The following is a 23,760-nucleotide window of genomic DNA, read 5'->3' on the forward strand; positions in this document are numbered from 1 at the left end:
AATATCTTTGTCATTTACAGGGTCATCATAGTGTAGTCAGAAATTAATAAAAACATCAGTAAAGTCTTCTTGTCAAAATGTTTGTTTACAGAATTAGCATGGTAGCACTGCCTTGTGCTGAAACTGAGAAGTGCAATACAGTCAAGCAAAAGCTTGGTGTTCTAATTTCATTTTATAGTCAAATATTGCTGCAGGCTAATCAAAAGTGGGTCGTGGGCCGCATTTGGCCCCAGGGCAATAGTTTGGACACCCCTGCTGTCCGGCAACAGTACCAACCCCTGCACTGCCGTGCAACCACTCTCAGGTACCATGTGCTCAAAATACCAAAATCTGTTATTTTAATGATGGTATTAAAAATTACAAAGTCGTCATTAACTATTCTTCATGATATTTAATTATAATTTCAACAAGCTGAGAGATGGAGCACTGTAACCTTGCAAAGCAGATGGACTGGTCAGGCTCCATGTCTGTCATCAGGCAGATTTATTTTTCAAAGCTCCAATCCAAATGATTGTGTCTAGTCTGAGAACAGACCTGACCAATGAGCATCATTTCAGGAGAATGAGGATGTAGTTACATGAGTCAGGCACGGTTCAGTTGTAATGGAAGCCAAGAGCAATGGCTGTTGCCCTAGTAGCGATTAACTCACATGTAGTTATAGTACAGCGGTAATTTAATCAGAACTGGACAACAATTTTTTATTAGAAGAGCAAAGAGCCACACTGAAATCTTCTCCTGGTGGAGAAGATTTTTTTTGCAATTCTCCTTATTGACACAGGCACTAGTTCTATCCACCAAGAAGCTCAACTGTTTAAAAAACTGCAGCAGTGGTTGAATGTACATGCCTGTTACCTCATTTTGTTTTGTTGCTCTGATTGGCCGATAAGGAAAGTGACAGACAGAGCATTGGTCCAATCAACTTATGAGAAAAAATAGACTTTTACATCTCTATTGATGGAAGAGAACAATGGATAGAATCAGAAACAGGGATGAGAGAGTGGGGGAGAAACATGCTGAAAGGAGCCACAGGTCGGACCTGAACCTGGGCCGCCCTTGTACATGGAGCGGAACCTAACAAAAAGGCCTTCTGCGCACAAATACAGCAGGAGTTTCCCTGCAATTTTTGTTAGTGATAAAAGTCAAAATTACTCAGCACTGGGTGTATTGGACCACTATTTTTGTTGCTGTAGAAACACAAATCAGTATCATCTCATTTTTAATATTAATACAAATGCTCCTTATTTAAACAAAATAGATAAAATGATAATTCTCCATTTAGACTAAACATTTCTGATACGATATCTCAGGAGCCATAAGCTTTTGGGCTGTCAAATTTAACCACATTAATTGTGTTTAACTGAGATTTTTAATTGCTGCATTCATTTTTTTAAATCTCTATTAATCTCATGACTAACAGCACATTTAGTTAAGCCACTGCAGCATCTCTCTGCAGCCACGGTGATGTAAAATAGTCCAAAACTGCTCCTTGATGTCTTATTTTACTACTTCACTTTTCCCTTAATTCCTTCTCAGTACATAACAAGTTCCTTTTTCCATAGTGAAGTTATGTTAAAATCTTAGATGTACCTCTAAAAGCAGGTCTGGATCCAAACAGGAAGTCAATTACCCTTAGTTTAAGAGAGTAAGAAAATCTAAAATGATGTACAAACAGTTTAAAATGCAAAAAAATATATATATATTATAAAAGGATGGTATAAATTACAATTAACAATAGAAATTGTGAAATTAATCATTATTAAAAATTGTAATAATTTGACAGCCCTGATAAGCATATTACTGTCAGTGGTTCCTACTGAAAACAACCTTTTTTTACAGAGCATTCAGCGTGGCACCTATGCATTCTTTTTTCAAACCAATATTAACATAAACAATATCAAAACAAACAATATCTTTACCTTTATATTGATTGAAAATATACTGATCCATTTTTAAAGCTCTATATAATTTCCAGCCCTAGCCACACACACTCTGCATGTCAGCGCTGATGAATGCACATGTATGAGCGACAGATGGAAATGATGTGGTAACACACTCACGCTCATATACATGATGAGTGTGTAATGCATTCCTCAGACCCTGACCGTAACCCTAAGTGTCACAATGACATGCTGAACCTCGCATTAAAACCTAAATCCAAGTCTTAACCCTGCAAGAGGAATGTGTCGATATGAGGAAAAGCCAAAACATTTGAGCATAAAAAGTCTTCACAGTCAAGGTCAGAACTTTTAAGTTAGTCTTCAAAATAGAACAAGTTCACACCCTCCTCATGCTCCTATAGGTGTCATGTGTTCAGGAGAGGAGCTGTTTTCTGTCACAGAAACTGAACTATGCAGCTCCCTGTCAGGACACGCTCAGGGTTGTCCTCGCCCTCCTCACATGCCAGAGGTGCTGAGTACCGGCTGCTGGGCGACGGAGAAAGACAAGTAACATTGTGAAAACTTTGAGGAATTTAATCGAAAGTTCAGAATAGGAGAGCTGGAGCAAGGGGAGGCTGAGAAAAAGAGCAGAGGAGCAAGAAAGTTCTGCAGAAAACAAGAGAAATCAGGGAGGAGAAGGAGTGAGATGATGGGGGAGTAAAGTCTGGTTTAACAAGTGAAGACATGCTGAGAGAGGAGCCTGCATGCCTGCCTGCGTGTGTGTTTGTGTGTGAAGTTACAGGTTTAAAGGTTTAAGAGACTGTCACAGTTGGTATTTATTCTGTCAGGATTCAGATGAACCTTTTCCCTAACAATGCCCTGGATCCTTGGTTCAACAAGCAATCTACAACTACCATCTGGTGGTAATAAGCCTCTGCAAGGTACATGAGGACAGAATTATTAGCCCCCCTGTGAAAATGTCAGTTTTTCTCAAATATTTCCCAAGTGCTGTTAAACAGAGTGGAGAGTTTTTAACACAGCTTTTTCAAACATCCTAGTTTTATTTTGAATGCTTACATTATTTTACTTGACACAAAGAAACAAAATGATTTCACTAAAACCAAAACCAGGGGCAAAATTATTAGCTGCCTTTAGAACTGACCTTTTAGTCGGGCCATAGCAAAAACCACTGTTAGTCAATGATGTGCCTTAACTTTGCAAAGCTCAAAGCTCGTAAAATCAAGATAAAACCAAAAGTTCTTTCCCAATTTACACACAGTATGAAAGTCCCAGAAAGAGTTTAGGCTGTCACTGGAGAAGGCACCATGCCAAAACCAAAAGAAATCAGTTTAGACTTGAGAAAAAGAATTGTTGATGCTCACAAAGCAGGGGAAGGATATACAAAATTATCACCGAGAGTCAACAACTGGAATGAGAAGGATAATTCAGAAATTCAATGAGAGCCACACAGTCCAGAACAAGCCTGGCAGAGGTAGGAAGAGAAAGATTTCCAAGACTCTGGAAAGAAAACTAGTGAGAGGTGTGTCCAAAGACCCCAGAACAACTGACAAGACTCTGGTGAAGGACTTAGCCAAGTCAGCAATCGTAGACTCAAAGAAGACCATCACTAGAGCCCTGCACAGGAATGGACTGCGAGGGTGCAGACCAAGAAAAACTCAACTTTTGCAGAAGAGACACCTTCAAGTCTTACTGAAGTGTGCTAAGGACAACCTGGAGAAGGATTATGAATACTGGAAGCGTATCCTGTGTTAAAAATTCTTTGTTTTGTTTAACAGCACTGAAGAAATACATTTAAATCAATGAAACTTTCATAAGAGGGGCTAATAACTTTGTCCTCAAGTGCATACAGTTACTAGACAGTGAAAGAGCAGTCTGTGTAACTGATTTGAGATCTTATTTTTTCAGTGGTGTGGATGTAATCTGACATGCCAGAAAGCTTCAATAGGAAGCGTTTGGGAAAAGGCAGAGGCTTTGAAAAAACTCGCAGTGTGATTGGATGAATGTTCTGTCTGTCAAATCTCTATGTGCCAATCAGAGCAACAAAATACATGAAGTAGCCGCTATTGAGCTGCGCATGAGCAGCTATGGAGGAATAACTTGAAACATGGCCACTATAGACATGTAAGTACTCGACTTTGGTCGTTTTTGAAAAGAAAACAACTCACTGCTGTTCCTTGTTCGTATTTTAACAAATAAATGTCATCAAGTTTTGATAAAACTGGTGCTTTAGCAGCATCCACACTAAGCTCTTCCGCCATAACAGATATGATCAAAAGTATAAAATTTGCAATGATGAGGGCAGGTTTAAATCAGGTTGAAGATAATTTACATTAATCAGTGCAAATGTGTACATGAGGGGAGGTATTTTCCTACTGTCAGATTTCTTACAGTGTTTAAGTAGTAAAGAGACAGTGCAAAATATTGGACTGGTTAAGCATTCATATAGCACCAACCGGGAGGACGAAACGGCTCCTGTCTTCTGTTGTTTTGTTGTGAAAATAATAATTTTATTTTGTTTAACCATATTTAATATTTTAATCAAACTTGCTGTGGTTAATATTGGCTTTTCTAAGAATGTGTGGGCCAAGACAGACAGCAGCAATAACCTTCAACCTGCAAAATGTAGTCAGTTCATCCTCAATTTCAAGTGCACCTATGTGCCAAATTTTACAATAATAACTCAACGTATTCTTGAAATATTGTGCTCACAACATTTGAGGTCCCAGAGGGTTAACCTTGTACCTCAAAAACACCCTTATCAATCCTTTTTTATTCAGTTCTATTTTGAAGTCGCCACTTGAAGCCCTAGACTTCTCTGTTGCAAATTAACACATAACACATAATGTGTTGTTTGTAAGTTATTTTCAAATTAAGATTTGTCCCTTGATTTTTTGTAAGAGGTGTGCGTTTCCTCACCCAGGATCATGGAGACCGTCTTCATCAGGTTGAACACCGTCTCTCTGTGCCTCATCTGGGTGGTGTGCTGCGACATCTGCTTGCTCTTGTGCCTCACGTAGATGAAGATCCGGGTGTAGACGGCCACCATAATGGAGAAGGTGATGAGGTTGAGGACAGCCCAGAACACCAGGTAGCTGCGGCTGTACAATGGCGCCATCGTGGAGCAGTTCTCCAGGTCGCACAGGCAGTGCCAGCCCATGGTGGGGACGAGGCCCATGATGATCGCTACCAGCCAGATGAAGAGCATTAGGATGAAGACGCGCCGCGTGCTCATCTTACTGTGCAGCTGCATGTTGAAGATGGTTTGATGTCGCTCCACGGCTACAGCTAGTAAGTTTAACACCGACGCTGTCAGGCTGGTGTCGATCAGCCCCTGGCGCACAAACCACTGGTGCTTGGACAGCTTAATGGTCCAGGGACCAGTATGAAACATCAAGTGCAGGTAGGAGACACCTGGAGGGAGGAAAGTGAAGGTGAATACCAGACTACAGGCTGTGCAGATAAACAACATTCACACAGTGGCCTACTGTTCTATTTTCAGGGAAGAGTTCTGAGTCTCCTGTCTTTGCATGCTCAGTGTTTACACTGTGTTAGGACATGTGCATGTTCCAACAGTCACTTAGTTTACACTGTTGAGTCAAGCTCCAGTTATACAGCATTTATCTGAACTTCTGTCCTTATTCCTGTTAACAAACACCAGTGAGCATGTCACAAAGCCTTCAGTACAGAAAAAAAAGCTTAAAGAGAAAAAGACAATTAGATGCAACAACACCTGGAAAAACTGTGAACATAAACCAACACTATCGATCTAAAAACTGCAACCCTAAAGCAAAAAAGGATTCATCTGAAAAAGAAAAGCAGATTCTGATGCCTTGAGGGCATACGATATGAGATGAAATACCAGCAGCTTTTATTTCTAGAGCCAGGAATACACTGTGTGATTTCAAGGCGACTCTCTAAACAGTCATGGTGGAAGCCAGCTCACAGGGTTATATCCTCACACTATATGATCTGAGTGAAGTCGGGCTGGTCCTTCACAAATGTTAGTGGTGTTTTCTTTATAGAGTCTCAAACAGAGATGTTAAAGTCAGCTCTATTGTCTCCAAACAGCTACAAACGGTGACAAAACTGCAAACACCACAAGCAGCTAAATAACAACAAATATCAGCTGGCAGTCTGTGGGTAGGCCTATTTCCTGCTTGTTTATTTCCTTTATTAAAAGGAAGACACATCTGAAAATCATTCCTGCTGTTTTCATGGAGATTTAACACACTGTCTTAACAGTTAACAAATAAAAAAAATGCCCCAAAGTTGGTGAATCTGCCCGTAGCTCAGCCTCACTGTGCAAGTGTGTAGAGTCACATGACCAAAACATCAACATGCCTGAAATCCATCTGACTAATCAGGAGCAGCTGGTTAGGCTCAGACTGGAAGTAAGCCCAAATTCCAGATTAATCTTACTATTCAAAATTTTGTCTGAATCTGCAGAAAATCACACAAATATGCTGGCTTAAAGGGATATTTTGGTATTTCAGAAGTTGGGTTGTATAAGGTACTTGGCAATAGTAATGGCGTTACCCTCTAGAGCAGGGGTTCCCAAACTTTTCAGCCCGTGACCCCCAAAATAACAGTGAGGAAGACCGGGGGACCCCCACTGTCCTTAAGATTGTTGTGGCATAGTTTAACACAGCCATGCACATTCAAGAATAGCCATGTGCATGACTTTTTAAAACATTGCTTTGATTTCAGCATAAATCTCAACAAATTACCATGTTTTTATTTCAACTGAACCAATTTTATGCATATATTCCTACATAAATGTACAAAATATACAGTTTAAAACCATTTAAAAACACTCTGTTTCTTGGAAGGCATCTTGTGATGCACAATCAGTGTCTTGCAACCCCTACTTTGGGAACCAACGCTCTTGAGCAGGGGTCATCAATTAAAATCAAACAACGCTCAGTTTTAAAAAGTTCCCTTCAGTGAAGGTCCAAAACATAATATAATCTAACCTCTAAAATAATCAGTCCAGTTCATAATAATAATAATAAAAAAAAAACGCTGAAAACAGTAAAATTTGTACAAACTGGAGGTAGCAACAGTTAAACCCATTCTAATAAAAAAAAACTGTTTTTGCAAGTATAAGGATCTTTGTTGGTTATTTAAATAAAAAATGGTAACTACAGACAACTCTGAAAAAAGTCTGATTCAAATCAGCAGTTTAATTATGAAAAAGAAAATAAAGGGTGAAGTGTGGGTTTACCCATTTCTTGTTTTTTTTTGGATATTCATTTTCAAAGCCAATTTTTAATATAAAAACATCTTAACACTTAACACTTAACACAAAGATGCAAGTGAAAGAAAAAAAGCTGCACAGGTTCTGATAGGAGTGCTCGTCAGAATGGTATAACAGGTACACACGAGTCCAGATAGGATTACAACTGGGTCCGGACCTGGACCGCAGTGTGCTTATTAGTGACCTCGGTTTTAGAGATTCCAGTGAGCTCTTTCAGCAGAGTGCACTCCAGATGGGTTCAGTCACTCCTTGCAATTTATTAAGTTTTAGGTAAAAATGGGTCAAAAAGCACTGTTGCCTTAAATGCATACTATACCGGAAAAGTTTAAGGGGTTTTATTTTTCACCCCCTCTGTGTTAGGCACTATTTTGAAATGAAACCTGCTGCTATGTGTTCTTCCACCTCAGCTTATTATCATGTCCTGATCAGCTGTTTCAACAAAGATAACAACAAACTAAACTATAACTTCATCTTACAGTGGCTTAAACAGGCTGTTCTTACTAGGTTGGGACAATGCACATCCCTAACTCTGATGTCTCGTCTCTTTTTTGTCTGCTGCTCCAGTTAAACGCACTTGGTTTCTTATTTTGAAAATGACAACGAAGACCTTGGTCTTGATCCAGACCTTGGTTTACAGTCTATGCCCTCCATTTAAAATAAGAACAGGAATATTGAAAGTAAAGGTGTTGTACCTGAGAAGAGGTCTGCCAGAGCCAGGTTACCCAGCAGGTAGTAGATGGGGAAGTGAAAGCGTCTGTTTTTTAGAATGGCTCCTATCACCAAAAGGTTGGAGAAGATGACAACGAAGCACACCGACATTCCCAAAGTGACGATGACATAGTCACGTGTTCTCCAGAAGTTACTGATGTTCTTCCCACTCTTCTCGTAGAAAAACTTGACGCTCCTGTTGAAGTAGCATCCCGCCGTGTCCTCGGTCAGTGTATCCATGGTGAGGTGTCGGCTGGCTGCTGATCAGAGAAGAGGAAGGGAGGATGCGAAAGAGAGCTGTGTCACAGAGAGGAAGCAGGGAGGAAGGTTCAGGGCGGCATTCAGACTCGCCCTCTCTGATAGGCTGGAGATCGGCATGCCATCAGCTGGACAGGTGAGGACTGGAGGGATCCAGTTTAAAGTCTGAGGTCTGAACAGGGTGGCTGGAGTCAGTGGTCTTCAATCTGTGGAGAAAAGAGGTATTAAAATGAAAAATAGAACTGAAATATCTCTTAGTTCATTCCTGTCTTCATCATTTTTAAACTAATAAAGGTAAATCCCATTCATCATTAAGAAATAAGAAGAAACTTACTATCCATGACCATGACAAACAAGCCAAATACATTCGAAATAGCTTACTAGGGATGGGGATTGATAAGATTTTATCGATAACGATGCCGTTATCAGTTCTTCTTATCAATTCAATTATCAATTCCCTTATAGATTCCTTTCTTTGATTTTTTTTTGGCGATAGCTAAAAACATTAAGCATCAATTGTTTGGGAGAAAAACATCCTTAAATATACAAAAAAAAAATCTTTTTTCATTCGATATGTCTCAGTTAAAACAAACTGCTCTCTGGATCTTTAATCTGTGAACATGGAATTAGAATACAATACTACTGCTCATTTTCTTTAAAAGGTACAACCTTAAATATAAAAGTAGTCTTTGGATCCTAGATCTCCAGACGTATCAAAATAAATTGAACTCTTGTGCAAAATTAACAGTTCTTGGGCAAAAAGATGCATGTCATGCATCAGACATCACTGTTTGACAGATGTTTCACAATACCATGTGTGAGTCATTTTTGGAGAAATGAAGCAACCCTTTTTACCGCTTTAGTCTGTGTTAATGACAGTTCAACAGAAATGGGTGGTAATATGGTAATACTGTACCCTGGGGTACTAAAAATAGCCACGGTGTTGCTTTGATTACCATTATGAAGATGGGGCTGTGTGATGAGCACACCATTAATAATCACTTCCTCGAGAAAACGTATATTTTTCCACTCACAGCACCACTGCCTGTAGGGGTGAGTATTGGCAAGAACCTCACGATACGATAAGCATCACGATACTTGGGTCACGATACGATAGTATCACGATATATCAGGATATCATGATATTGTGATATTATGCAATGTTCTACACAATTAACTAAGAAAAATATAGAGATGATGTATATGTAAATCACACAATATGTTGGTGGTGTTCCCGCTTTATTTCACGGCAGCAAGACAGAGCTTGTAAACGGCATTTCCTTTCTTTAACTCGCTGTTTGTGCTCACACAAACATGTGAGCAAGTCATATTTTACTAACAACTCAGCTAAAATATAAATTTTTATTTTGTACCAAAAAAATCGATATTATGAGTTGAAGTATCGATATTGTATTGGATGTCAAAGTATCGCAATATCTTGCCGTATCAGTATTTTTCCACAGCTCTAACTGCCTTTGTATGACACTTTAAAGGTGATGAAAGAACTCCTGTTAATCATGTCAGGACAGTTTTGCAAAAGATGAACGCGCACATATAGACCGGTGCACCGATACACGCACGCCATGGCGCAGGCACAGTTCTGGCACCGCAGTATTGTCTTCTCTACAGTCAAACTGTTAAACGTGCACCGCTGGCTCTAATGTGATCTAAGACAACATGAGTTTAAAAACGCTCTAATTCTTCTTTCTGTGTATACATCAGTGATGAGAAATTATAACACACACTCACAGGTACAATCAGAATCACTGAGGGTTTTTTAAAACGTTTAAACTTATCTTTACCCACTTTTCATAAGATTGTCGTAAAATAAACTCTCGGCAGGACGGAGTTCGCCATTGAATCACAACGCGGACATAATGATAATAAAGTCCAATCTTAATCTGTTTAAAAGCAAACAGAATATTACTTCACATTCACAGATTCTATGATATTAGATTACGATTATCACTTCCTATATGACCTCTTAGAGGAGTGCAGGGTAGGGAGGAAAAAGAGCACACGTCTGTGTCATTGAGAGAGAAAAAAAAGAAACTTCATTTGATCCCCTGCCTTGATTTAACCTGTTTTACTTAAATAATTCACTTCTTCCGCTCCTGTAAATGTCTCCTTATAAATTATGTTTTATTTTAGACTCTAAACATTTTGATAAAGGATTAGATGAAGCGCAGCAGAGGTGCACGCTCCCCTCGTGCGTGCTCATGCATGCTGATAAATGCTTGTGTAATGCCTTTTTTAAACACCTTGCGGATACTGTATAGTGCTGTAAATGTTTATTTCTTCAACTTCTCTGTTCATGTTTGCTGACTGCCAGATGTAAGGCCTGTATTTTATGGCACATGAGAGTGAGGCATCGATAAGGGAATCGTTAAAATGTAAATGATGTCGATGGATCGAGCCAGTTGGAACCGGTTCCCGTTGAGAACCGGTTCTGGTTCCTATCCCTACTTATCATTATTCCAATCTGCTGTTAAAACTTAAAAAGCCTCTCAATTTATTTACCTTAGTCTATGAAATGACCCTGCCTTTACTTGTGATGAGAAATAATACAAGATAAGACATGTATCATTTCAAACAAAACCTGTGTATAGTAAAGGTGGGCCAGACCAACAGTACATCTATGCATGGAGCTAGAGAAGATGAGGTGATTAGAGCGCTCTGGGCTGTTCGCCCTAAACGGATTCCAGGAACATCTGAGATCTCTGTCTGCTAATCTAAGGCACACAGCCCTCAGGCCCCAAGGCCTCTGGACCTGAGCACAAACATCCCACACTAACAGATTTATTCACAAACAACCAGAGTCTCCACTCTATAAACACCGAATCCTGTGTGGTCAAACGTGTCTTTATAGTAAACAAGCTCACATGGATACAGCTAGCTGTTAGCTGAATTCACGGCTGAAACTATTTTGCCCCAATATGTTGCCTTGTCAGCTTGATTTCTGCATCTTTTACAGCCCACATAGTACTCTTGTGTTGTTTCCAAGATGGTCCTTCATTTCTGATGTCCACGTAACTTGTGTCACGTTTATTATCCTTACCATGGCTGTGTTTGTTGTGCTTCCTCCTTGGATCAGCATTTAAGTGCCATTTTTTTAATATAGTCTGCAAAAAATCTAATTATCTTCATTTTTGTACGTTTCTCTTATTGAATTTGAGAATGACAAAAATGATCACTCCCTTTAATAGAAGAATTCATATCCGATTTGCAATACGAGTCAAAATAATCACAATAACTTACTTTTTCAAAATTGTTCAGCCCTTCTTTAATGTAATATTGTGGGTATAATATAGAATGATTACCTGCTTGAGTTAGTTGGAAAATACATAAGATGAGAAACTTCAGAAATAATCACATATCAAATTGCAATCGCAATATTGGGGGGAAAAAAAGCAATTCGAATATTTTCCCAAATCATTCAGAAATGTTCTCATCTGTTAATTAGGGCTGGGCAACTAATCAAAAATTAGATTAAATTGCAATATGTCCTGCTGCAATTTTCTAATCCCAGAAATGGCAATATTTCTTTAACCTGAAATTTGTGTCAAAATCGCAGTTCAAAACTTTTTTTTTTTTTGCAGCAGAGGGGTTATGCATTACCAATCATGCAATCATCCACAGGCAATTTTTTAGAATAGTCACAAAAATCCTACTTTTTTCTTATTAAATATGAGAACAACAATGATTTTAACTTGTATGAGTCAAAATCATTACTATTAGATATTTTTTCAAAAAGTTTCAGCTCTGATTTTATCATATATTTGTTGGTTATAATACAGGATGTTTCATTGCTTGTGTTTGTTGGTAAAAAAAAAAAAATTATATAAGGAACTTGAGAAATAATTGCATATCAAATTGCAATTGCAATACTGGAGGAAAAAATAACGATTAGATTTTTTTGCAAATTGTTCAGCCCTACTGTGAACTACCAATACCAATAATTCACTTTTTAAGCAACTATCTGCTGATAACACCATCCATCTCTACTAATAATCTGGCCTTTTGCTGACTTTGTTTGGAATCTGACCCTAAATCAGCTGATTATATAGTAGTCTGTAACCTACTTAAGTTATTGTTTTAAATCTAGCCCGTAAAAAAAGGATATGATCAGGGATGCAACACCTGCTCCAAAGTTTAAATTTTGGCTCACATGACTAAACGCTTACACTAGTCTTTAAGGCTCACAGAATAAAAAATGGGAAATGCAGCATGCCAAATATTCCTTGAGGATTTTTGTCGTTTCTGCTTTTAAATCTTTAAAAACTGTTAATGACATCTGCGCCAATGTCAAAAAATGTTGTACCCATAAAGAAAGTGATGAGTCAGCGATGTAAGAACCAGAAAATCTTGACAAGCAGAACCAGTAGTTATTATCTGATTACTATAGAGCTCAATGAGCAGCATCTATACAGGCTTACGACAAGTCAGGGCAGGAACATTGAGAGCTTCATGGCTGTGACGCTGTAATGGAACCAACCAGCGCTCAGGGCAGAGCCTAACTCAACTCACGCATCAAAATGTGGCCAAAAACAACACCGTGCTTTAATCCTCCGTTTACTGTAAATTTGTATGGTGTGTTTTGAGTCAACATTCTTCCTCACATGTCCTTAAGTTTTCTTATGAACAACAACACTCACTACACTGCAGTGCACTGTCCATTTCAAGTTCAACTCTGTCGACAATGGAAACAGCAGAGCGGCTCCCTACAGCAGAGACACACCTCACAATTACACAATCCAGCTATGTAACTCTATCTCAATCCAAACATGCACAAGACATGCACGCACACACAGGGAGGGAGCCTCAGTGACCCACTCTGCAGCGGAGGGTGTGTGGAGAGAAATCAGAAAAATGTGCAAAGAGTGAAAACTTCAGAGACTTGAGAATGAAATAAAGGAGACAGCTCAGAGAAGAGGGTCTGATTTAGAGGAATATGAAGCATTTGGGGGAAGTGCAGAACAAGAGGAGGTACTTACTGTACAGGAATAGATGAAGTGTTTGTGGTGTGTGGGTGCAGATGTATTTCTGTGACAAAGCTTGATTTAAATTTCTCATCTGTGTGGTTTTGAGACAAAGCGAGGAACTTCTCTCTGTCTCTGTTTCTGTTAAACGCCTCTTTTCCTCCCGTACACGAGCCATCGATCAAGCACCAGAACTACAGCTGATCTTTGACATCACTGCCTTCAGATCAAAGTGGTGCTGTACACACACTCACTCCGTTTCCTTCCCTCTTTGGCTGACCGTTCTGATCATCTCTGTGCCTCTGTAACTATCACCATGTTATGTTTGAATACAAGCTTTCAGAGATAATCTCTCCAGTGTTAAAGCTAACTGTCTTTACAAGCACACCTCACCTCTGCACTCTTGTCAGACAGCACATGAAAAAAACCATGCACATCGCTGGAAAGGAAGCACACAGGAAGTCCACTTCTAACACCCAGACGCATTTTCATTTCCCATCAGTGTCAGGTTGACAAGAGACGCTCTGCTCTGGTCGTTCCTCCTGAAAAACTGTTGACAGTATTTTTCTTGAAGCTTCTATGAACAGGGTAGTAGGTTGGCATAATAAATCATTTTTTTCATTGTTTTTATGACTATGCACAATAAACCCAAAGCAAAAGATATTAAAGGGCAGTAAAGTGGAGCCTATAGCCTCACCAGTACTATCATCATCAACAAATATTTGGTAATGTGCACATGTGAGCAGAGGTTTCACTAGACTTTATTGCTGTCTGTCATTTTTATGAACAAGGTTGCAAAAATTCCGTTGCTTAACCAGAAATTCTTACCAATATCAATAATGACGTGTCTCAGTGTAGATCAAACTAGGGGCATAGGACTATCTTTGATCATGAAGAAAAAGAATGTATCTGCGATCTGCTGAGGCTGAGAGACCAGGAGAATTGTATTCTACTCAACTGGATCTATTCTCTCACCCTGTCCCTTCCTGCTTCTGATGGAGCAGGGATAGACGACTTAAAATGAAAGTGAAACAAAGATTTCAACCTTAAAAAGAGCCCTAACTGTCTCATATGGAACTGGTTCTGGTTTTTCTAAACTGTAAGGGTGCAAGGAGCAGTTTCCTTTGCACAATCTGCACAAAGTTTGAATTTTTTTTATAACCTCAAGAGATAGCAACCTCAGAGTCAACAGGTGAGAGACAGAGACACCGCAGTCTCAACATAGTCTTTGTTACATTAGCATGTATCACAGAGAGAGTAGTGGAGGTAGATTGTTGTTTTATTTTTTATAGCTGATATTATTCTGCTGTCCTCATGTTTTACCACATTTTTACAAGTTCCTCCACCTCTCCACACAAGGCTCAATCTGTCGAGATAATAGCATCAGAAACAGTGAAACAGTGGTAACAGTGAAACTTGAGTCTTTTTTACAGAGGGAAGTGCTGAAGTCCGCAATGTCTGGATGTTGGTTGTTATTTAAACATTTTTAGACAATATAATTATTGATTTTTACCAGTGTTTCCCAGTCATTTTCCCTTGGCGCCCCCCCTGTATGTACCTAAGAAAAGCAAAGCCACTCAGGACCCAAGAGAGAAGAAAAAGTTACATATGCGGTAAAAAAATCAATATGGATTGTAATTGTTTCACTGATAAAATCCTAAAAAAAGGCTGTGCATGCTTTTCTTATCAAAAGATCCCCCCTAAGATTGGCGCCACCTCCGGGGGTCCTGAACCCCAGGCTGGGAAACAATGATTTACACAAACATGCATGCAGCTCCTGCTGCTCTCTGTATGCTTCAGAGTGCTGCAGGCAGGTGTGACTAACGTCATCATAAATCCACTTTTGCATGACCATGTGTTACAGAAATAAATCTAATTCTGGGTTATGTTTCAATTAGCTCATTTTACAATTCACATCTACAAATACAACATAAGTCTTCTAAATAATACTGAATATGAGCTGGTTACTTGTATAAAACTACATCTGTGAGAATCTGCTTAAAGTCCACTTAAAAAAATAACTGTAAAATTGTGCCTGATGAAAAAACTAAAATAGATCTAAAAACACAAAGGAGGAGAAGCAACAAAATCATGATTTTATAGTGATAAATGCAGGGAGATTAAAAAAAAAACGTTGCTTAAAATGGTGCTTAAAATATTCAGGAGAAGACCTCCAGACCCCCTTTACCTGCTCCTGCCAACTGTTGAATGTCAAATATTTTAATATTTCTTGCACTGACCAACAGGCTGTTTCTGAATAAAGTTATTAAAAACTATAGTTCACTTTGAAACACAGTATTTGTGCAGTGAAAAAATAAATATGGGGAGTAAGCTTGTTTTTGGTCAGTAACATAAAAATTAGCCTGACAAATCAAAATGAAAATAAATAAATAAATAAATAAATTGGGATGATTCTTTTCTGTATTGCCCACCCCTTGTTCAAACCTAAAACTTCAGTCCTGAAATCAACTCTACTAACTTAAATGTTAGTAAAGCCAGTATCCACAGCTGATTTAGGCAGATTTTTACAGCTAAAATTTCCGTTTTAAATACCAGCAGAAATTTTCATATCTAATTGTGATATCAATGTCATGCTTATTATATTGTGCTTTGCTATTTAGTTTAGAAATCACAATGTTCTCAAACAATATCTTATACAAAGAGCAATATCTGAGGTTATGCACCCCATTAAAATGCACTGAACATAACACTGCTTGTGTTGTTTTTATCGTGCAGTGAAGTAGAGCGCAATCCCCGTCTTGTACGTTTTTTCCTGCTCTGACCATTACAGCACGCATGGAAACATGCGTCAAAACACATCTGCACCCGCACAACTTCAGTCCATTCCATAGTCCAACATTTAGATTTATGATTACTTACTATTACTTTACTATTAAATTTAATGAATTAAATGAGACAAGAAACAACAGCTGGATGTAGGGCTGAATGATTTGGGAAAATAATGCAAAATAATCCAAGGCTGGCCACATATGGGAGACCACAGACATAAGGACAGTTTTAAACACTTTTTCCTCTTGTTCCTCTTTCATCCTTATACAACAGGAGGATGGAACATTGGTATATCTTTCCTTATAAAGCTATTTTACATGAATTACCTTCTTATCTCTGTTCTTTACTGACCCCTAAAGTTGCCAGTAGCTGTAATCTTCATTCTCATGGATTCATCATGTATGAGATTCCTCGCACTCGCTCTGTCTTTGGTCAAAGAGCTTTTAATGTTTTTGCTCCATCATCTTGGTCTGAGTTATGGGGCCATCTTAAACTTGAGCACTGTGTAGTTCAGGAGATTTCAAAGCTAGAATTAGGGAACATTTGACCAGTGTGTGCACATGTTTTTTGTGCTGAAAGCTGCTGATTTGGTGATGTAAATTTGTTCTATGTCCCGTTTAATGTCATATATGTGAAACTTTTGTGCTGCTGTCTTGGCCAGGACTCCCTTGTAAAAGAGACTTTAGTATCTCAATGGGAATAAATTCTGGTTAAATAAAGGTTAGGCCTAAATAAAATAAATAGCCTGAGGTTGACCGTTACACCATTGTTGACCACACGCCTGCCAACGACCTCACAGTGAAGATTCCCCACATACAAAATTTCACAGACTCTTGCAAGATCAAACATATCCTTGGCTTGCTGTCCTGGCATGAATTACAGGTGCAGCAAAAATAATAAAACAAGGAAAAGAATCAGGATGAAATCCTGGAAGAAATTAAGGTACAGTTGTGTTTATGTTTTATGAGAAAGTGAAAGTACATAAACCCGTCCCCGTTTTTGGGGGACATAATGGGAAGGTGAGGATATGGGTTGTCAATTTAAGTTGGGATTAAAATGTATAAATAACTTATATGAAAGACGGGAAGGGAGACACTGTAAGGATGCAGTATATACTGATGTAGGTCAGTATATGGAAAGAAATAGTTTAAGTGGAAGGCTACCTCCTTATTCCCAATCAAACTCCCAAAATTGAGAAAATATATTTCTGAAATTTCCATGAGCATGCCTAAAAATTTCCAAGAAAATGTTTCCCAAAAGACTCAACTAAAATTCTTCAAAAAATACAAATACATTAACAAAACTAACAAAACAATTACAAAAAATCCCCAAACATTCATATCAGAATCTTAAGTTTTCATGTAAACACTAAAAAATATTACTTGAAAAAAACGTTCAAAAAAACTCTTGAAAATAAACAAAAATATCCCAAAACTTCCAAGAAAATTCCCAGAGTTTTCATAGATATATTCACAAAAATATCCATGAAAATTCCTGAATATTTTACAGCAAATTCTCCCAGTATTTCAAGTGAATAACTTAGACTTTAGTGGAGAGTCCAAACAATTTTCTCATAAATTCTAAAAGTGGAAATTATGCTTTAGGAAATCTCGGATGTGATGTCCTTATATGTGCATGCAGGGTCTTAGGAGGTTAATAATACGTCTCAGAAATTTGACATATTGCAGAGCCCTAGCATATTCAGCCAAAACAAGCTCTGTATTTCCCTGTCCATCTCAAAGCTAAATCAAATCCTAAACAGACCATCCTCTCTGATGGACTTTGCATGCAGACAAATGCTGATTCAGAGCAGTAATATGTGTAAATTGTGTACCAAAGGTCACTAAGCTCTAGGTCAACACACCTCTTGTTACTGCCCTATTTTAAGACATACTAGTATAAAGATGGGGGATGAAGACATCCTTTATGAGTTAACATTACATGGACTAATGTTGGTCAGCATACTCCAACTTAAGGCCAAGAGCTCCTGAGAGGCTGAACAAACTGTGAGTGACTTTGTTTTATCTATTGACGGTGCACCCTTATCCTAAAAGTTAACCATTTTTTCTCAGACACAGATGAAACAGGAACCAGGACATGCTGCTACAGGTCTAAGACTCTTGCAGCTGCAATCACAGGATGTGAGACCCACAGATCTAAATCAGCGGCAAAGAGTCCCCATAGAAACCATGATCTCATCACACCTGTTTCCAGCTGCAGAGGAGGCTGGTTTTAACCGAGAAAGTCCAAAAAACAACTCCACATTACACGCTTTGCACCAAACAGTAGAAAATGTGCAGATCAGTGGACCGATTTCTAGATATGAATTATAGAATTATTTATCTTGTGCGTCTTGTTTTTGTTGTACAATTTATTTGTATGTTACTGAACCATCACCACTGAACAGATGTTGATATCATGAGGCAATCTGGAGAGCAAGGAAGTGGGTGAATCATATCTAATCATATTGCCGATAATTTCCTGTATCTTTATAGAAAACATTGCATTTGCTGCTGCTACCTGTTGTTTCATACTGAAGCTAGCACAGAGTTTAATTACCTTTATTGGAAACGACATACAGTTTATGCATTTTTAAATATTTTTTGGTTGTTGAATAACCATTTGGTTTTGTTTCTCACTGAAGCTAAGATTGTCCTGTCTTTACGCCTTTAATATACTAATATAGTTAACTTCCCACCATCATCAACACTATTTTGCTGAGAGTGAAGCTCTGATTTACATGGTGCTTCTGTATGGTTTATGCTGGTCACACAAGGTTTTTAAAAACAGTTCGGCTCTGACTTCTTGCTGGGCAAACAGCAGAAATTTCAGTTACTGGTTGTGGCCAAGAAAAGTTGTAGTACTCCATCTTTTTTTGTTAACATGTTGCACAACATGGCCTCGGTTCTCTGTTTTCCCAGTAACTGTGCTAAGCTAAGACATCTGCTGGCATTATCATGTATCATTGTATTAGGACAGACACTGCTTTAATCTTGATCTCAATGTTTACAAGATGAGTGTCTCTTTCCAAAGAAACTTCCTGAGTTTTTTGCCTCCATGAGTCACCAGGTTCATTGCAGGGCTTTCTCACTGTGTGGCTTGCATTTGCATGACTGTGTGCTTTTATGCACCATATGTCTGTGTTTGTGTGTGAATGGACTGGGCTGAATCAGTAAACACTAGTTTGAATGCAAACCAGTCATTACAAGAGCAGCCACACCCGAGTCTCTCCTCTTCCTCCTCCTCCTCGCTTTCTCTCCCTCTCTCTGAAAGTAGATCCTCAGCACGTCAGCGAGGAAAGATTTACTCCAAACACATCCGTGACTAAAACCCAAACTACAGCGGAGGTGGCGCTGCGTGGAGAGACCGTTTTTGACCTCTAATTCCAGGTAGAAACAGAAATTCGGCTCAAACCCCCAGGGGTTTTCTCTTAGAGGTTCACTTTTTGTAATTAACTTCCTCCTCTGAACTGCATCCATCCAGCTGTGAAGTGTGGACATGCAACTGGTGGGACCAACGGGGTGTCATCTGATTATCTTTAGCGGTTTAATCACACAGACACATGCAAAGACAGACACTTCTTCTTATAGACCTGAAACCTTCTATGCTTATCTAAGAGAGGTCTTATTTATCAAACATGACTCCAGAGTCTAACTTAAACAGCAAGCTTATCAACTTTAGAGAAATACATTCAGTTAACACAGTTTCAAATAGAAACTAATAAACTAAAATCACTGAAGCTGACATCTTTGCATCTCAGCAGCAGGAGGACAGTGATGCAGCACAAAGACAAGGTTCTGCTTTAGTTGTAGGGCATAACATCCAAACAGTGAGGAGAATTTTCTAGAAATGTACAATATTATCCCCATGTTATATAAATCAGCAGATAAAAGCTAAAAAAGTTTTTAAAAGTTTTGCAGATCTAAAATTTTCTGATGCATCTGGTGTGAATATCGGCACCATTTACCAATACGTTTGTGGAGTTTAAGGCAAAACCAACAGACCTGAGTCAGCTGAAGTCTTCTTCTTTGTTCATCCTGATTCCTTCAACTTTAAAGTGTGTTTCAAGGACTGAAGTTTGTTTCTTTGTTCAACCCTTAACTGTAAAGAGTGCAGACTTTAGTTTTAAGTCCGAACTACATGAACATATTGGTATCTAGATTAACATCTGCTGAAATATGTGGAAACATCAGTATATCAGATATCAGCAAAAATCCCAAACTGTACATCCCTATATTTTCTAAATGCAGCGTTTGCTACAGCGCTGCCTCCTGTCTAATTAAAGAGGCCAAACCTAACCTCTGTTAACTATTGTTAATCCTCAGACAGCAACAAAAATGTTCATAAAATATGACAAATTTTATGCTTAGGTGGTAACTGGAGCCTACACCTTTGATCTACAGCCAACGTAAATTAGAAAAACAGTGACACTGAGTGGTTAAATCATAAACAATGTGATATAATTCATTAGCATGCCATTGTCAGATGAATGAAATCATATCTGCTCATGGAAAACAAAAGCAGGAGAATCATCAAACATTTCAATTATGTAATTTACCACAGAGAACACACAGCTGAAACCAGGAAGCTGGAAAAACCCTCTGTAACTCCTAATCCTCTGAGTCATCTACCCTGTAAAAATCATATATACCAATGACTACAAACTTTTTTTAACACCTTCTAGAACCTTATAGGTGTTGGATTTAACCTGGAACTTCAGCCTGTATGTTTGGGCTGTCTCAGCTAGTGCAACAACTTAAATGTCAATCGTAGGGCTGGAAAATTTATCAAAATTTAGATTAAATCACAGTACGTCCTACTGCAATTTTCAAATTTCAGAGCGTGCAATATTTCTTAGACCTGAAATTTGTTTCAAAATGCCAGTTTAATTCATTTTTGCAATGTTGTAAACATTTAAGTGTCAGTTGTTTCTAGAAAAACTATTAAAAAAAAATCATACTTTCCATTTGTTGTATGTCTATTAAAAATGAGACAAAAATAAAAATGATGGCATAAAATCATCATTCTCTTCAATAAACTGATTCATAGCAAATTTGCAATAAGTCAAAATAATTGCAATTAATATTTTTCAAAATTGTTCAGTCTAAGTTTAGTCTACCAGATTATGGTTTCTTTATAATATAGAATGATTTATTGTCTGTTTGTTGCAAAATGCAGATCAAATTGCAATTGCAATGTTGAGGGGGAAAAAACTGCATTTAGATTATTTTCCCAAACTGCTCAGTGCTAGTTAATAATGCATAAGCTCCACCAAAAGTGTGAATTTTTGCTCAAACTAGGCTATATTTGAACTTACACAGAGCTGGAGCAACCCAGTACTGAACTATTACTGCTGGTATCCCATCTGACATCACGGGTCATGGAGATCAAATGACTGCAAACAACCATAGTTCACATGACAGTATTATTCCCCTCTTTGTCCCACATGTACCTTATTCTAATCTCATGAAAAGTGATCTCCTTGGTTCATTTTTAAATCCTATAAGAAGTTGTTTTACACCCTCCTGGCTCATCTGTCCCTCATCATGCACAAACATACAATCAGAGTCAGGTTCATGGCTATTTGTGTTTACACAAGGACTCTGTTTTTATTTTTTGGTGACTGAAAAAAACCACAACAAGCATAGCCAGCAGCTGTTGGAATCACTTCATCTCATAAGTCAATTTACTGAGCAAAGTCTTCAAATCCTTTAATTTCAGTTTCTCAGGTCAGAAGATTTATTACTTATTGGTTTGTCATTTTTAGTCTAACATCTTTGTGGTTTTTTTAACTGCTTGTGGGACAAATTAAACTTTTAAGACATCTGAGATTTCTTTAAATATTAATGAAATTACACTCCAGTGCTTGTTTGACATATTACAGAGCTACCAGTGAATGGAGTCTATCATCAGTCTGATACGGGTTTATTTATGATCTTGGATGCCGATAAAAACCTTCTTTAATTTACTCAATTTTTCATGTGTTAAATCTTAACTGTGCCTGTCTGAAGGTCTTATTTTGTCTTTGGGTCACACATAATATACATAGGGATGAATGTTGTTGTTTTTAAGATATTAGCTTAAAAAAATTTAATATTGGTATCAGCAGAAATGTCTATTTCTGCAGATATTTTGTGCCAATATATCAGCTGTATATCTAGGCAGTATAAATCATATGATGGCCTTAAATATCAGCAAAATATATAACTGTACAATCAGGTACAGGTGGTTTCCCAGGGTGCCAAACACCCAAAGGGGGCCAACTGTGAGCCCTGAACATTTTGAACGAAACCTCAAAGGTAAAACAACTTCCTGACTGTCTACTTCTCTGGTCCTCTCTCCGCCTGACTCATCTTCTCTTTGCACTGGAGATCCTTGGTGTTCTTTACACTGAAAAATGTGAATAAATAGTGGTAGTGAAGAAAAAATTAGTTTGAAAATAACAACATATCTGATACTGGCAAAAATCCAATATTGTGCATCCCTAATGCTAGGATAAATGATATTTGAAAATACCCAAGACTCAGTCCAACTCTTCTTTAAACCTTTCTTTAAAAAGTGCACACTAGAAAACAGAAATGTGAACCCAAAACACAAGATTTATGGCAAGAAACTGTCAAAGAAAAACTGCAAGAATAAAAACGTGACAAGACACTGAGAGGAAAACTGTGGTCATTCTGTCAGTGTTTAACATGGGCCAGAGACACATTTATCTTGTTTGTACAAGTATTTATGAGCACATTAGTGCATCATTCTTTTTGTTTGATCATCGGCTTATTTGGTAAGTGTTTTTAATCTTCTGTAAAGCATGCAACATACAAAAAAACAGTGAAAGCTCAGACTGTAGAAAGAATTGGACAAACCCTGTGTGACGTCAGTCGTCTGCTTACAATTGGCAGACTCAAACAGCTCTTGAAGCCGATCCGCGGCTGCTTCCATATTAGAAAGCAGTAGTAGTAGTAGTAAAAATGGCTTTTTAACAGGTGTTCACACAGGACTTCCAGTGTTCCTGCAGCCAGCCTCAAGTGGACACTCGCCATATTGCAATTTTTGCACTTCCTCATTGGCTTCTTTTTTCAGGACCCGAGGTTGACGCTTGATTCAGATTCTACACTTTGCTAATGTTTCACTATGTGGCTATAGATAACATTAACCCTTTAAACCCCAATGGCCCACCTGCAGGCTGACAGATTTTTACTTTCCTATTCAGTTATTTACAAAATGACTGCTCATAGGTGAATACACGAACAGAACGTTCTGATTGTTGGGATTCTGACCAGTCCAAGATAAAACAAACACAGCAGCCACAATAAATGCATTAAAGTGACACAGCACTCCATTAGAAGCTCTCCTGTGCTCCCCTGACCAGACTATTCCATCAGAAACAGTCCTACTGCATCAGAAATAGTCCCCACAATCTATATCCAGTCAAATCTTTTGTCCAAAAACAGAATTAGATCCATAAAGATCCATGGACTGGTTTTATATAATTTCAGATTTGACATTGTTGTTCTAAATAGTCCTCTGTATTTGCTGTAACTATGTCTTTTCCAGGCAATCACCAGAAATGCTGCATAGAAAAAGAATTATTCAAATGATTTCAACCAGGAAAACCTCACTGAGATCAAGAATCTCATTTATGAAGGTGTCCTGGTCAAGGCAGGAAAGCAGGCAGCATCACAGTCAACAGAGAATTGAAATATAACAGTTGAAAACACACATCAACCAATCCTGAGTCACAGAGCTCCAGGGGTCAAAACATCTGCAGTCTGAAGCATCATCCTCCAGTGCCTTTAATCTACTTTTTAAAGATTTAAAGAGACTAACTCCCTAGGACATGGTGTCTCCTGTAGAACGTTCCAGTCTGCAG

At 38.3% G+C, this 23,760-nt stretch overlaps 1 protein-coding gene across 1 annotated transcript in view; it reads right to left on the reverse strand.

Annotated features, from left to right (window-relative positions):
- The window catches only part of lpar2b (lysophosphatidic acid receptor 2b), a 41,408-nt gene that overhangs the window by 13,464 nt on the left and 4,184 nt on the right, over positions 1 to 23,760 (reverse strand). Inside the window, exons 2-3 of the mRNA XM_041785168.1 lie at positions 7,848 to 8,327; positions 4,815 to 5,309 (exon numbers count right to left, since the gene is read on the reverse strand). Coding sequence (XP_041641102.1) covers positions 4,815 to 5,309; positions 7,848 to 8,103 — 751 coding nt within the window. The 5' untranslated portion in view covers positions 8,104 to 8,327. The remainder of the gene's footprint in view (positions 1 to 4,814; positions 5,310 to 7,847; positions 8,328 to 23,760) is intronic.

This window comes from Cheilinus undulatus, linkage group 4 (genome assembly GCF_018320785.1).
Source record: "Cheilinus undulatus linkage group 4, ASM1832078v1, whole genome shotgun sequence".
Classification (NCBI taxonomy): domain Eukaryota; kingdom Metazoa; phylum Chordata; class Actinopteri; order Labriformes; family Labridae; genus Cheilinus; species Cheilinus undulatus.